Genomic DNA, 14,974 nt, shown 5'->3' on the forward strand with positions numbered 1-14,974 from the left:
GAGGCTCATCATCTGACTCGGACTCAATGTTCTGGCCTCCAGCAGTCCTCTGGGGACTTGGGAAGTCCCTGCCTCCGCCTGCTGTGGATCAGAAAGTGCGATGTGCTCACCAGATTATGACCCCGAGGCTACTCTAAAGCCAGGTCCCACCGAGGTGTGTGTCTCTGCGCTGGTGGAGGGTGTGGGTGAGCACTGTGACGGGACTTCAGGGAGGGTGCCTTCAGATTCCTCTTCAGAGGTTTCTTTGGGGCTTAATTGGAGGCTGTGGGTCATGGACTCTGTTGGCTGTTTGGCAGATGTGCCTGCGAAAGCAAGGGGAGATAATTAGTGCAGGGCAGTGGCCTGTGAAAGAGGACACATCACTCACAGCTTGGTTGTCTGATGGATGTTGCACTGCTGGATCCTCACTTGGTAGAGCAGCGCCGACCTCACCGTCAGCACAGGACCGGTCCCGGTCATCGCTGACCAGCTGGATGGCTTTGTTTTCGAATTCTGTCAGAACTTTGATCTCCAGCATCCCTCCACCTGTCTGCCACTTTTCCCTCCTTTTATGTGCCAGTTTGTCCTGCATGGATAGAGGTGGGGAGAGTGCATCAGGATGCCTGCCAGGCCAGCTGATAAGTATGCCCGGCCTGTGTGGGTGGAGAGTGGTCCCATGGATGGGATGAGGACAATGATGGGGTGTGTGAAAGAATGAATGGTGATGTCCCTTGCACTGACGGTGAGTGAGGGCCCTGTGGATGTGTGATGGATTTGAGAGTATGTGAGTTTAGAGTGATGAAAAGAATGTTTACCCTGGTGGAACGGAGGAGATCGTTCATCCTTTTGTGGCACTGGGTGGCTGTTTTCCTCTACAGGGCATTTGCGCTGACCACTGCTGCTACCACCTCCCAAGCCAGGTTGGTGAATTTGCTGCCCATCCTACAGCCAGAGTGAGGGTAGAGCACATCCTGGCAGGCCTCCAAGTCATCCAGCAGTTGCTTGAGGGGCCCATCATTGAAGCGGGGGGGCTGCGGTCTTTTTTCTTTTGCTTGCCATGTCTCCCAGGCAGCGGTGATGAATTGGTGGCGATGAGTGCTTTGCTGGTGGGTGCCTTTTAAAGATGGTGGCTGGCATGATGCAACAGCGGGGTGATGCCGAGCTGGTGAATGAGAGCCCGCTCGCTATGGAAACTTCCTGTTTCCCGGGAATGAATAAATAATGAGGCGGTCTCAGGAAGATACGGTGTGAAAAACCACCATTTTTGTTGGTGGGCAGGACTCCATTTTACCCGCTTGCTACAGCGCTTAGTGCAATTCTGAGAAAATTCCGCCCTTTGTTTCATTTCACCCTTAACTCCCTGTTTGAAATCCTTAACTCTCTTTCTCCAGTACTGTCAGCACCAAGGTTGCCCTGATCAAAGTCATGTGATATCTTCTGCAATTCAGGATACCTTCGATGACCATGGTATATTATGATGTTCAGTACAGTTGATCATTTATGAAGAGAGGTTGGATAGACTTGGGTTGTTTTCGTTGGAGGAGAGAAGGGGTGACCTGGCCGAGGTGTACAAGGTTATGAGGGGCATGGACAGGGTGGATATGGAACAGCTGTTCCCCTTAGTTGAAGGGTCAGTCATGAGGGGGCATAAGTTCAAGGTGAGGGGCAGGAGGTTTAGGAGGGATGTGAGGAAAAACCTTTTTACCCAGAGGGTGGTGATGGTCTGGAATGCGCTGCCTGGGAGGGTGGTGGAGGCGGGTTGCCTCACATCCTTTAAAAAGTACCTGGATGAGCACTTGGCACGTCATAACATTCAAGGCTATGGGCCAAGTGCTGGAAAATGGGATTAGGTAGGTAGGTCAGGTGTTTCTCACGTGTCAGTGCAGACTCGATGGGCTGAAGGGCTTCTTCTGCACTGTGTGATTCTTTGATTCTGTGATTTTCCTCCATATACTTCAATCTACTTGTGAACAACCAGGAAGATTTGCCTCTATTTATAAGAGTATTGAAGTTGACTCATAAATTATTTTGTTTTCATTTATGCAGAGTTCACCTTGTATCATAAAGGCATCTCCAATTCAGATTAAGTAATAATCAACTTGTGATTTGGTGTTACTAAGTGTAAATTATCACTTGATTAATTTACAGTCATTGCACAGCAGTCGGTCTCTAACCCTTCACTGTGAATATCATCATACATACATTGACTAAAAGGAGCACATTGGCTATTCATGTCTACCCTGGCAGCAGCTAGTGACAAAATAGCTCAAAACAATCACACACAAACTTAACATATAAAATACACGAAGAAAACATATTCAATGAAATAGTTCCAAAACTGTAATCTCATTTCAGGTTCAATTGAGGACAATAGTGTCAACTAAATCAATTGAAAGACGAGCATATGAAATAGGAGTAGAAGTAGGCCATTCAGCCCCTCGAGCCTGCTCTGCCATTCAATAAGATCATGGCTGTTCTGTTTGTGTTTTGAGTTCTACATTCCCAATTACCCCCGATAATCTTTGATTCCCTTGACTAACAAGAATCTATCTACCTCGGCCTTAAAAATATTCAGTGACCCAGCTTCCACTGCCTTCTGAGGCAGAGAGTTCCAAAGTCATACAACCCTTTGAGAGAAAACAAATTCTCCTCATCTCTGTCCTATAAGGGCCACCCCCAATTTTAAAACAGTGCCCCCTAGTTCTGAATTCACTCAACAGGAAACATCCTCTCCACATCCTCCTTGTCAAAACCATTCAGGATCTTATATACTTCAATCAAGTCACCCCTCACTCTTCTAAACTCCAGTGGAAACAAGCCCAGCCTGAGTCCAACTTATTCTCATAAGACAGTGCTCATTCCAGGTATCAATCTAGTAAACCTCCTCTGAACCACCTCCAACGCATTTACATCCTTCCTTAAATAAGAAGGTCAAAACTGTACACAGCATTTGAAATGTGGTCTCACCAATGCCTGTATAACTGAAGCATAACATCCTTACTTTTATGTTCAAGTCCTCTCATAATAAAGCATAGCATTCCATTAGCCTTTTTGATTACATGCTGTATCTGTATACTTATGTTTTGTGACTCATGCACAAGAATGCTTAGATCCTTCTGCACCTCAGAATCCTGCAGTTATTCTCAGTTTAAGTAATACTCTGCTTTTTTATTCTTCCTGCCGAAGTGAACAACTTCACATTTTCCCACATTATACTCCACCTGCCAGATTTTTGCCCACCTACTCAACCTATCTATATCCATCTGCAAACTCATGTCTTCTTCACAACATATTTTCCTAACTATTTTTATGTCTTCTACAAATTTACCTTTACTCTCCTCATCTAAGTCATTGCTGTAAATTGTAAAAGGTTAAGGCCCCAGCACAGACCCCTACGTAACTCCAGTCATCACATCTTGCCAATCAAAGACACATTTTTGCATACTCTGTTTTCTGCCAGCCAGCCAATTTTCTATCCAGGCTAATATGTGACCCCCTACACTCTTAGCTTTTATTTTCCGCAATAACCTTTGATGTGGCACCTTATCAAATGCCTTCTGGAAATCCAAGTACAGTACATCTACAGGCTCCCCTTTATCCATATTAATCCTTCAAAGGACTCTAATAAATTGGTTAAGCATAATTTCCCTTTTGCAAAACCATGCTGACTCTTCCCGATTACCTTGAATTTTTCAATGTGCCCAGCTATAACCTCTTTAATGATCGACTCTAACACCTTCCCCATAACAGATATCAAGCTAACTGGCCTACAGCTTCCTGTTTTCTGTCTCCCTTCCTTCTTGAATAGAGGGGTTATATTTGCTACTTTCCAGTCTGGTGGAACCTTTCCAGAAACTAGGGAATTTTGGTAAATTAACATCAACACATCTACTACCTTATTAGCCACCTCTTTTAAGACCCTAGGATGAAGTCTATCTGGACCTAGAGACTTGTCAGCCCACAGCTCCATCAGTTTGCTCAGTACCTCTTCCCAAGTGATTGTAATTTCACCAAGTTCCTCTCTCCCCTCCACTCCTGATTTGCAGCTATTACTAGAATGTTTTTTGTCTCTTCTATAGTGAAGACAGAAGCAAATTATTTGTTCATTTTGTCTGCCATTTCCTTATTATCTACTATTAACTCCCCATTCTCACCCTCTAGAGGACCAACACTCACTTTAACTACTCTCTTCCTGTTTAAATACCTGCAGAAACTCTTGCTATCCATTTTTACATTTGTAGCTAGCTTTCTCTCATAATCTAATTTCTTTTTCCTGATTCCTTTTCTCTGCCATTCTTTATATTCTGACAAATCATCTGATCTGCCACTCAACTTTGTGCAGTTATATGCTTTTTCCTTAAGTTTGGTGCTTTCCCTAACTTTAGTTAACCACGGATGGTGGGTCCTCCCTTTAGAATTTTTCTTTATGGTAGGAATATACTTATTCTGAGTGTTCTGAAATATCCCCTTAAAATGCCAGCCACTATTTTATTGATCTATTCCCTAGCCTAGTATCCCAGTTAACTTCAGCAAGTTCAGCTTTCATGTCCACATAGTTGCCCTTAGTTAAGTTTAAAATACTAGTCTTAGACCCACTCTTTTCCCTTTCATATCAGATGTAAAATTCAAACATATTGTGGTCACTGCTACCTAGGGATGTCTTTACTCTGAGGTCATTAATTAATCCTGTCACATTACACAATACCAAGTCTAATATAACCTGAAACAAAAACAGAATTACCTGGAAAAACTCAGCAGGTCTGGTAGCATCGGCGGAGAAGAAGAGTTGATGTTTCGAGTCCTCATGACCCTTCAACAGAACTGAGCAATATCAGGAGAAGGGTGAAATATAAGTTGGTTTAAGGTGGGGGGGGGGCGGGGAAGAGAAGTTGGAGGTGGTGGAGGGGGGGGGGTTGTAGGAACAAGCAAGCAGTGATAGGAGCAGATAATCAAAAGATGTTACAGACAAAGGAACAAAGAGGTGTTAAAGGTGGTGATATTATCTAAGAGAATGTGCTAATTAAGAATGGATGGCAGGACATTCAAGGTACAGCTCTAGTGGGGGTGGGTGGAAAGACTGACAGGGCATTACAGTTATAGATTTAAAAATAATGGAAATAGGTGGGAAAAGAAAAATCTATATAAATTATTGGAAAAAACAAAAGGGAGGGGAAAGAAACGGAAAGGGGGTGGGGATGGAAGATGGAGTTCAAGATCCAAAGTTGTTGAATTCAATATTCAGTCTGGAAGGCTGTAAAGTGCTTAGTCGGAAGATGAGGTGCTGTTTAACCTGCTCTTAGATAGTTTCTTAGAGCAGCATGTTCTGGAACCAATCTTGAAAGCATCTTATGAGCTCCTCATCCAGGCTATTACTGCCAATCTGATTTTTCCACTTTATATGTAGATTAAAGTCACCCATGATTATTGCTGTCCCTTTATCACAAGCACCCAATACTTCTTTATGTATACTTTGTCCTATATTATGGTTACTGTTAGGGGGCCTGTAGACCACTCCCACTAGTGACTTCTTTTCCCTACTATTCCTCTTCTCCACCCAAACCGATCCTTCATTCTTGTCTCCTGAACCAAGGTCACCTCTAACTATTGCACAAATGCCATCCTTGAATAACAGTGCTACCCCTCCACCTTTACCTAGCTTCCTATTCTTCTTGAATGTCATATATCCCTCAATATTCAAGAGGCAATCCTTGTCATCCTGCAGTCATGTCTCTGTAATGTCTATCAGATCGTATTTATTTACTTTAATGTGCAATATCAATTTGTTTACTTTGTTATGGATGCTACACACATTCAGATACAGAGCCTTTAGTTTTGCCTTTTTGTTATCTTTGTGACATCTGGTCTTGATCCTTGGTACATTCTTAGATTTTTTTCTCTCTGTCCCTTCCTGCCATTCTCCAACCCTCATTTCCCATATTACTATTTTCCTCTCTTACCTTGTCTCTACTCTTTGATATACCACATTTGGCCCCCTGTTTCCACTATTTAGTTTAAAATCTGAACAATAGTGGTTTGTACTAAATCTTGGTTATTAATTATTCTTTATTTTCATTCCACAGTAACTCTAATTTACCTATATTTCCCCGAGTCAGGACATTAATATTTCACAGCCTTGATGTGCAATTAATAGACACTGCTTAAAATTACATGAAATGCCTCTCACCTCCTCTTTTTAAGGAGGTGTATCTTTTAGAAGTGTAGTCTTTTGTCCGCACTTGGACTCCGTCTAATACTGATTTTGGTTGACGTTTCTGGTATCTATGCAATGTAATGAGATATCCCTTTGCTGCCTGGCTGCAAAGTTCTTGTAAGGAATCCCATCCTGAAAGAATAGCACAGATTGATTACTATTAGCATGCTAACGATAAGGTAATATTTGATAAAAAAAACTTAAACGCACGAAAGAGCTAACTTAAATGCGCAATCCATTCAATAATAAAAAGAATGTAACAACAAAAAAAAATCATTTGAAGATGCTGGAAATAGGTATCAGGTTAAAGTTCTGTTGAAGGATCCACACCCGAAAGATCAGTGTTTTCTCCTGGCTAACAGAGCTACGGTGCATTTCCCACATTTTATATGAGGGGTGTAACTCCACCGTTAACTTTTTATGTCGAAAATATACGCTATGCCGCACAATCAAAAATGATGTGATATTTGGAAAGGGAACTGATGAAAATGACGTCTTCATTTTGCTAGTGACGATAATTTTAGTCTGTTGTCTGAACTACTGCACGATTAATAAAACGGGGCTTAAGTTAGTCTTTGGAGGCACTTGGCAGTTTACCTTTCAAGTGCAAATATGAATGAAATGTAGCATTCTGCTTGGGATTTTTGTTTCGTTTTAGAATGCTACTTTTGAGAAATGAGTTTAAGGAGCCCACGAGCTTGTTATAGTACCTGGAAAGGGCGGTGTCGTGTTAATCGTTTCAATCGGGCATTTAGCTACGTTAACAGCGCTCAGATTGCATGTTGTCGTTCCAAAATCGCTCTTTAGCGGTCCGAAGTATCAGACAGTGGTGTCAGAACCACACTTTTAACATTTGTATCTTCACTGATAAAATAACGTGAAGGCTATCTGTGCAGGGGAATGGTGTGAATGAGCTGTGTTTATGGGTGAGCAGAGATATCAAGCAGTTGATGGACAGCAATGCTTCAATATCACATCTAACAGGGACGAAAGAGAAGAGAGAAAAAGGGATACAAGGCAAGAAACAAAAGAGCAAAAGGAAAGGAAAGCGAACACCAAAGGAAAACTCACCAGAAGCTAATGCTTCAGCAGTTGCCATGTGCATGAGAGTATCAAATGGAACCTGCCACTGAAGTGATTTCGAAATCATCGTGTCAATCTCTCCTGATAAATCAGTCTCCGTCAATTTTAGCCCAGGTTTGTTGCACTCGTGGGAAATGTTGTGATAGCCCATGACATTCCCAAGCGCTCCGAGCACCATGGCAGCTTCGTACCTCTCCATTGGATCAGCTCCCAAAACCCCGAACTGACAGTCAGACTTCCCTCGACTGTTTCGCAAATCCACGCCGAGGTCTAAATGTACAGTCTGGGCTTCTGGAGTCCCGCCCCACTCCCTGCCGATTGGACCTTTAAAACCACGTGCATCCTAACTGAAACGCGCCAACTACAAGTTTCGTTCACAGCGACTTGAGAAGTCCCGGTCAGTTCACTCACACTGCAGTTTTGTTGACTACAGTATTTTAAAATAGAGTCAAATAGAGTTTCAATTTTATTCAAATCGCGATCTGACATCTAAAGCTGAAGGATTTAACTAGGGTTGAAACTACTTATTCTGGCCAATTCAAACTACTCATCGATGTTTGTGTGTAAGAGACAAATTGATCAGTTCAGCGTGAATTTTAGTCTGGATACAGGAGAGTATATTTTTATTTAGCCTGATGATTTTGCTTGCTACTCAATTGAGTTCTGGAATTCTCAAACCGATTCCCAGAAGACGAAAATTCATAATAAATCTACAGGTACATGTTGCAAAGAGACTGAATAAGTAAGTTACAAATATTTACAAAGTTTAAGAGTCTTTTCTTAAAACAAATATTTCAAATTATTAATAAGATGCAATAAAGTTTGGAATAAGTAAAAGTGCGAAGTATTCTAAAGTTTTTGTACGGAGTTGGTTGATCGAAATCAGATTAAAGGCGCGTGATGTGATCTATACAATCCTCATCATTAAATTATGTCATCGAGTGTTTTAACTAAACTTTCTAAATCCAACTTCCGTCTTTAATTTGCTTTGTCGCCGTTGCAATTTTATATTTAACAACTGCATTTTGTTTTACTTAGGATTGTAACAAGGATTAGACTGTTAACATGAGTTTCGATACTTGCGTACCTGTCTCGAGTAACATCCTATTGTTCATATGCTGATTGTGAATAATGTAATTTTATATAATGCAGCCTTGCGATTTAAAACAAATCCGCCTCTTTTAATAACCAGAGGTCTCAATGAATTGAAATAGTATTCGTGCTCAGATTCAATACTGACGTTCGCACCATAAATACTAGAAGGGAACATTTACAAGGCTACGGGGAAGGGTCTGATTTCACATTTAGTGTTTCATTTCCATTTTGAAAGAAGGGAGGGGTTTTCTCTTCACGGTTATAGATTCGGGTGAAGTATAGAAATAAACAAATACATGACAACAACGACGTGCATTTATATCTCATCTTACAGGCTTCATAGACTGTGGTTAGCAAGCCATTTACAATGTTATCTTGTATTGGGGTAATGGCACAAAGCATCAAACTAACCTAAATACACACATACTATACGAGTGTGTCTTTTTCACACTCCAAATGTCACACACCAGAGGCTAGAAGTGCAAAACACCCAGGCAAAGGGAAAGTGGAGCCTGAAATCCTCAAGAACTTTCTAATCAACAAAATCTCCGCACCAAACACTAATTAAACGTTGCCTTAAGGTGTGTTTACTTAACACACAAGTTGTGTATTACATGATTTAATACTCACCTAAGTCCTCATAAACGATGTCACCGTGTCACTAACGGTCCGTTAGATAATAAATAAAACTCATATCTTAAATCTACGGCACCTTATCTGAGTTTTCAGACCTAACAGTTTCCCCAACTTGTTGCAAAAAATACTGAACTAACGCTTCCTTGTTAGTTGTGAATGGAAGACATCTTCCAGTTTAGGTATGATGTTCACCCAAAATGTGACTGGGCGTCTACACATAGGTCCAGACTTTGTATAAGTACAACTGTAACTGAAATTTGGAGATCGGATCACAAAACCCATTTCTGTGTTAGCAATGTAATCAGGATTTATGCTTTCTCTCTGTTGCCATTACTTGAATGGAAAACCAATAGCCGGAGGCACTCCTGCGCAATGACTAATGCTTGCCACATTTGAGGAATGAAGGCGGGATCTTCAAAATGTCATTAAGAAATTTGGGAAATATATTATATTACTGAGTCAACAACTTAGTAACAGTTGATCCAAATAATATGCTGAGTATGCCGTGGAATCGTGCTGTTTCAATGTTGTCTAAACATGCAGGTATGATTTCAGCAGTTTTGCTACTGAAGGTGGAGGTTCCGCTTATTTTTGCCTCGTCAAATTATATAACGTTACATTTGCTACAAATGCGTTTTCTTGGCTGGAAAATGAGCAGTGACAAGGAATGTTGACATTTTACATCAGAGTGTAATTAATTTGGTCAATTATAATTTGATCTGTGACTCCGTATAGTTCTGTAAATTTGGTTTTGAGGAGCTGGGACTTTTTAAAATCAAAACGTTGTATTATGCAGATTGATATTTGTAATAATATTGATATTATTTGACGAGCATTTCGTACTATGGTAAACATATAAATGTAAAGCACTCTGGGACAGCCCGAGTTCGTGAAAGGCGCTATATAAACGTAAGTTCTTTCTTCCTTTTCTTTATCTACAAGTATTTGATAATCTGAGGCAAGGGTTTGCAAAATGTATTCAAGTCCTATCCCACAGGTATATTTCATATTATTTATGCCAAATTCCGCCATCATTATTGAAGCCGACCAGTTGCTTTACCGTAGATGAAATTTCCATAATGACAAGGGTACAGCATGCCATGTATTCCGCGGAGTAATTTTGATCAGTGTAGTTGGAACACACAAACACACACACAGAATTTTGATAGGGCTCACTCGCCAAAGCAAAACTATTTTGCGCAACTAATGGTATATAATATAAATTATACTCTTGTTGAATTTGACTTTTTATACAACCGATTATTTAAATAACATTCAACTTCATGACCAACGACTCGCTGAATCTGACTTTCTATGTAATTCTTAGATTGCAAACTAATACACCACATTTTCATAGGGTAAATCATTACAATTTGAGTTAGAGAGGGGATGCATCGTCAAGCCAAACACCATAATAACTGTTCTGAAGAAGATTCATATTCGACTCGAAATGTAAACTCTGTTTCTCTCTCCACAGATGCCAGACGTGCTGTTTTTATTTCAGATTTCCGGCATCGGCAGTATTTTGCTTTTATCATAATATATAACCATTTGTGGGGAAATACATACAGAAATCTTCTCATCATTACTAGGTAAGGCTACCTAATCTTGAAGGTTTACTTTAGCTGTGAAGCTATAAGAGCGAAAGGGACAAGAGGGATCTTGGCCCCAGTTGGACATTTTTCAGCATGCTTAGCAAAAATTTGGTAGGCAGTACTTAGCCCAACAGACCAGAATTTTACCTACAACCACCCATTGAATATATCCAGATTAGTCATAAGACACTTTCTTACTCAAAGAAAAGGATGACCACTGCATCACTAAAAAGAGATTGGAGGTATAGCTGTAGATCTACAATTTAGAAACAGGGAATGAAATACAACCATACATTTTGTAAAAGAAAGAAAATGAAGACTTGCATTCATGAGCATCTTTCACTGCTATAGGACTTCTCAACGCTTTTAGAGCCAGAGAAGCCATAGACCTTTGAAGTGTAGTCACTGTTGTAATGTAGGAAATGCAGCAACCAATTTTCACACAGCAAGCTCCCACAAATAGCAATGTGACAATGACCAGATGATCTGTTTTTGTGTTGTTGATTGAGGTATAAATATTGGCCAGGACATTGGGATAACTCCCCTGCCTCAAAATATTGCCCTGGGATCTTTTATGTCCACCTGAGAGGGCGGATGGGGCTTCGGTTTAAGGTCTCATCCAAAACAAGCATCTGAGCCAGAGCAGAAATTCCTCAGTTCTGCACTGAAGCCGTCAGCCTTGATTTTTTGCGCTAAAGTCCTGGAGTTGGGAATACAACTCACAACCTTGTGACTCAGTGCGCTACTCGCCAAACTGAGCTACAGCTGACATAACAAGACGTGCAGGGAGCATAGTAAAATCAACCAAACGAGATTGCATCTTTTAAAAAATCGGAGATGCCAATGTCATGAACATTTTAAATTTTCAGCGCTGTGCCAATCACCTGATGCTGAGCGAGTAAAGTCCCTCCCATGGCACTCTGACGCAGCGAGACTGTAAAAGGCTTTTCCTTTTTGCAAGTTACAGCTTGAAACTGTGTGCTTGTGTATGTTATGGAGAAGTGGTGCATTATTTTATGTTAATATACATCTTAAAAATTATTTCCCCTCGAAAGCTCCTCCTCTAATGACCCTACCCTCACGACCTACACAAAATAATATTTTTTTTTCAACTTTTCCCCCCCTCCTCCTCAATGTGTTTGTGAAATATTTTCAGCAGATAGTTGGCTGCAGAGTGAGAGAGAGAGAGACTGAGTGGTCTGGTATAGCGTTGCTGCTGCTGCCTACAGTGGGTTGTAAGTGAAGTCGAGGAGGAGTTGAGTTTGCCAGTGAAGTTTGGCTCATCCCCCATCCCTCCTTCCCCGCCCCGTGGCCGTGGCCGCAGTGACCGGGGTTGCAAGGCAGCGAGCGACGGGCGGCTCTAACTTTCCCCTCAGAGTCTCTCAGTCTCAGTGTGTGTGTGTGTGTGTGTGGAGGGGGGAGAGGGAGAGTGCGCTGCACTGCGCATGAGTGTCACCCACGGTGACTGCTAATTGTCCGTTTTTTTTTTCTTTTTATTTTTTAAAGAGGCCCGAGCGCTTGAAGATGGTGAGTGTTTCTCAAATGATCTTTCACAATGTAATCGCGCCGGCGGGCGGGCGACTCCACGCCATCCCCCCCTCCCCCCTCCCTTTGGAGCGGCGGCCGCCGCTCGGGTTTGCTCCGGCTCGGCCTGGCCTGGCCTGGCCCTCCGGTTTCGCCACAAGCCGGGCCCCGGCTGCTGCCGCCGCCGCCTCTACTCCCACACCGCCCCCCCCACCCCCCCCCGCGCGCGCGACACACATTTCACCATTGAATAGCTTTCCCTTCCCCGCCGCCCCGTGTGAGCTCTATCAGGGAGGGCCCGAGTGACAGGCCCTCCCCTCCGTGGGACTCTCTCTACCGGCAGCCTAGAGGAAAGCGGTCGGCGCCATCGTCACTCGAGGCCCGCTGCTTTCCAGGCCTACAGCAGACGGATGTGTGCTGGGGGTTTTTTTTTAAACCCCCCCCCCCCTCCTCTCCATGATTTATTTTTAAACTGAAATGTGGACGAGTTTGTGTAGCGGGGACTGGGGGGGGGGGTCGGTTTCACAGGCTGCCCTTCATATTCTGCATTATATAAACTCTTGCTGTCCTCTTCCCGTGTTTCTGTGCCTTTTTAAAAAATAAAATGCTCTCTTCCTCTCCCCCCCCTCCTCTCCTCTCCTCCAATGCCTTTCTGGTCTAAACTGCGCCACTGTAGAGGGTTTCTTGGGTTTTACTCCGTTTGTATTTATCTGGTAAATAGGAATAGCAACTCATTTTCTAATGGGGCGAATACTCTGTAGTTAATGCCAACGCTTGCAACAACCATCTGTAAATGTTAGTTTTTATTAATTCTGTTTTAGGTTTATCAGTACTGCCATGGGGAAGGCTGCTTTTTAGTTTACCAAAAGTTGAAAGGATTGTGTTGGATACATTTTTATTTATGCAGCTCTTGCACAGTACCTTGCTGCTGTTCAATGATTCTTTCCTTGGTAGGATTTATTAATCAGGACTTGATCATACTTGAACATTGTTAATATTTTGTGGCAAGTCTGATTTTTGGTCAAGCTGAATGTACAGTTTGCAAAGAAACCCTTTGTTGAGAACTACTTTGCAAATAGGGACAAAAGTAGTTGCTGCATTCATTTGTGCTTCCGTATTTATCATGCAATTTTGAACCTATATGGAGAAACAAATTACTACCCCTGAATGAAGAACTAAGTCGTGTAATCGAAGGTTTCAAACCCCCAAAAAATTGCGCAGCTCTTGTGCTGTTGACTTAGGCCATTTGTAACAATATTAATTCTTTACGAGGTTAGCATGATTTAAATACTGAATATTGCTTTTCTGTTCTTTATCTTATAACGATGGGCATGTTGATATATATTGGCCTTGGAATTTCTTAGCAATTACTGTTTCTAAATGCTCTCACTTCAATGGTGATAGCCTAATCGTTCAGTCCTTGTGTAAATGTCACAGAATATCAAGAACATAGAATATGATAATGGTTGGTGTCTGTATTGATAGCTAAGTTAGAATGCTTTTGTGAAATGCATCTTAGGGTGTTTTTCAGGTCAATACAGTACACTTGATCACCCCATTTAACACAGAAAACATTTGCTCCCTCCACCACAAGTGTACTATAGCTGTGATGTGTCCTGTCGACAGATAACAACACTACAGCAAGTTGTCAAAGCTCCTCCCAAACCCACAACCTTCCACCTAGAAGGAGGAAAACAGGTGCATGGGAACAGCCATCACCCCCAGTGTCCTCTTCTAGCTACACAGCATCTATGCTTGGATATATATTGCTCTTTCTCTCTGGATCAAAACCCTGAAACTCATCTGACAGCATTGTCAGCACAACGTGTCACCACAATGACTGTGGTGGTTCAAAAAGAAAGTCCACTGCCACTTTCTCAAGGACAACTAGCGATTGGGCAATAAATGTCAGAGATGCCTGTGTCTTGAGAATGAAACACTATAAAAGTTGAATTGAAACTGACTAAAAGTGGGACAAAATTACCGTTGTAATACCAGCTTTGCAGGTTATATTATCATTATGGGTTCTGAAAATTATGTTAAAATACACAAACAATATTTTCACACATCTCTTGTACTACTGTCATACATCATTAGTCTACAGGACGCTGCATGTCCATTTCACTACATTGAACTATTATTTTTCTTTTAGCAGAAATTTGGTTAGAAATTCCTAAGACTTTTCAAAAGTTAGTAACAAATTGAACAAACCTATTAGATTTCTCAGATCAGACTAGCTCATTTTGACTTTGTAATTTTAGTTCTTTAAAATTTATAAAAGTTTGTGCTTTGTTTTTGGATCACTTGTGCTTAGCTTGGCAAATTTAGGCAAAAAATTACATTATGTATGCAAGTAAGATGTGTTTATCTTTAATATTGATTTTTAACATTTCTGTCTTTCCCAGGAAGATCCCTAGGTTTTATCCTGGTCTGAGTTAGTTGATCTCAGCTAAGTTGCAATTTGGAGTTCTACAGTTGGTTTGAGTTGCTGGGTTAGAGAGGGCAAAATGAGCCAGGGTTCCTGCTTCTTGACTGTAATTCAGCAACCTAGCCTGGAAGTCCATGTGTGTGGACATTGGGTAAGGTTATCTGGATTGGGATCAGCTGTGATGCCCCCAGTGTTTGAATAGTGCACTGACACACAGTCAAACTCTTTCGAGTTATCAACAGTCACAGATTGCAACTCTTTCGAGTACAATCACAGTTCTTGGTTTTCCGGGAGTGGGACATGAACCCACAACCCTCTGATTCAAAGGCGAGGGTGCTATGAACTGAGCCACAGCTGACACCTCGACACACAGTCAAGATTCACATGAATAATGGCTATCTAGGCAAGCTATTAGGGAACACC

The 14,974-nt window shown here is 41.7% G+C and overlaps 2 protein-coding genes across 4 annotated transcripts in view; one reads left to right on the forward strand and one right to left on the reverse strand.

Annotated features, from left to right (window-relative positions):
- Positions 1-7,519, reverse strand: part of LOC144693854 (uncharacterized) — a 41,643-nt gene extending 34,124 nt beyond the window's left edge. The window contains exons 1-2 of the mRNA XM_078563953.1: positions 7,262-7,519; positions 6,164-6,322 (exon numbers count right to left, since the gene is read on the reverse strand). Of these exons, the coding sequence (XP_078420079.1) occupies positions 6,164-6,322; positions 7,262-7,472 (370 nt within the window). The 5' untranslated portion in view covers positions 7,473-7,519. The remainder of the gene's footprint in view (positions 1-6,163; positions 6,323-7,261) is intronic.
- Positions 7,520-11,921: 4,402 nt separating this feature from the next.
- The window catches only part of dcun1d1 (DCN1, defective in cullin neddylation 1, domain containing 1 (S. cerevisiae)), a 53,647-nt gene continuing 50,594 nt past the window's right edge, over positions 11,922-14,974 (forward strand). The window contains exon 1 of one of the 3 annotated variants that reach the window (XM_078563960.1): positions 11,922-12,126. In XM_078563960.1, the coding sequence (XP_078420086.1) occupies positions 12,124-12,126 (3 nt within the window). In that variant the 5' untranslated portion in view covers positions 11,922-12,123. Of the gene's footprint in view, positions 12,127-12,817; positions 12,837-13,286; positions 13,396-14,974 lie in introns of those variants that run through there. The other 2 variants (XM_078563958.1, XM_078563961.1) reach the window with 2 other exon arrangements.

Source organism: Cetorhinus maximus, chromosome 19, assembly GCF_964194155.1.
Source record: "Cetorhinus maximus chromosome 19, sCetMax3.hap1.1, whole genome shotgun sequence".
In the NCBI taxonomy this organism is placed as follows: Eukaryota; Metazoa; Chordata; class Chondrichthyes; order Lamniformes; family Cetorhinidae; genus Cetorhinus; species Cetorhinus maximus.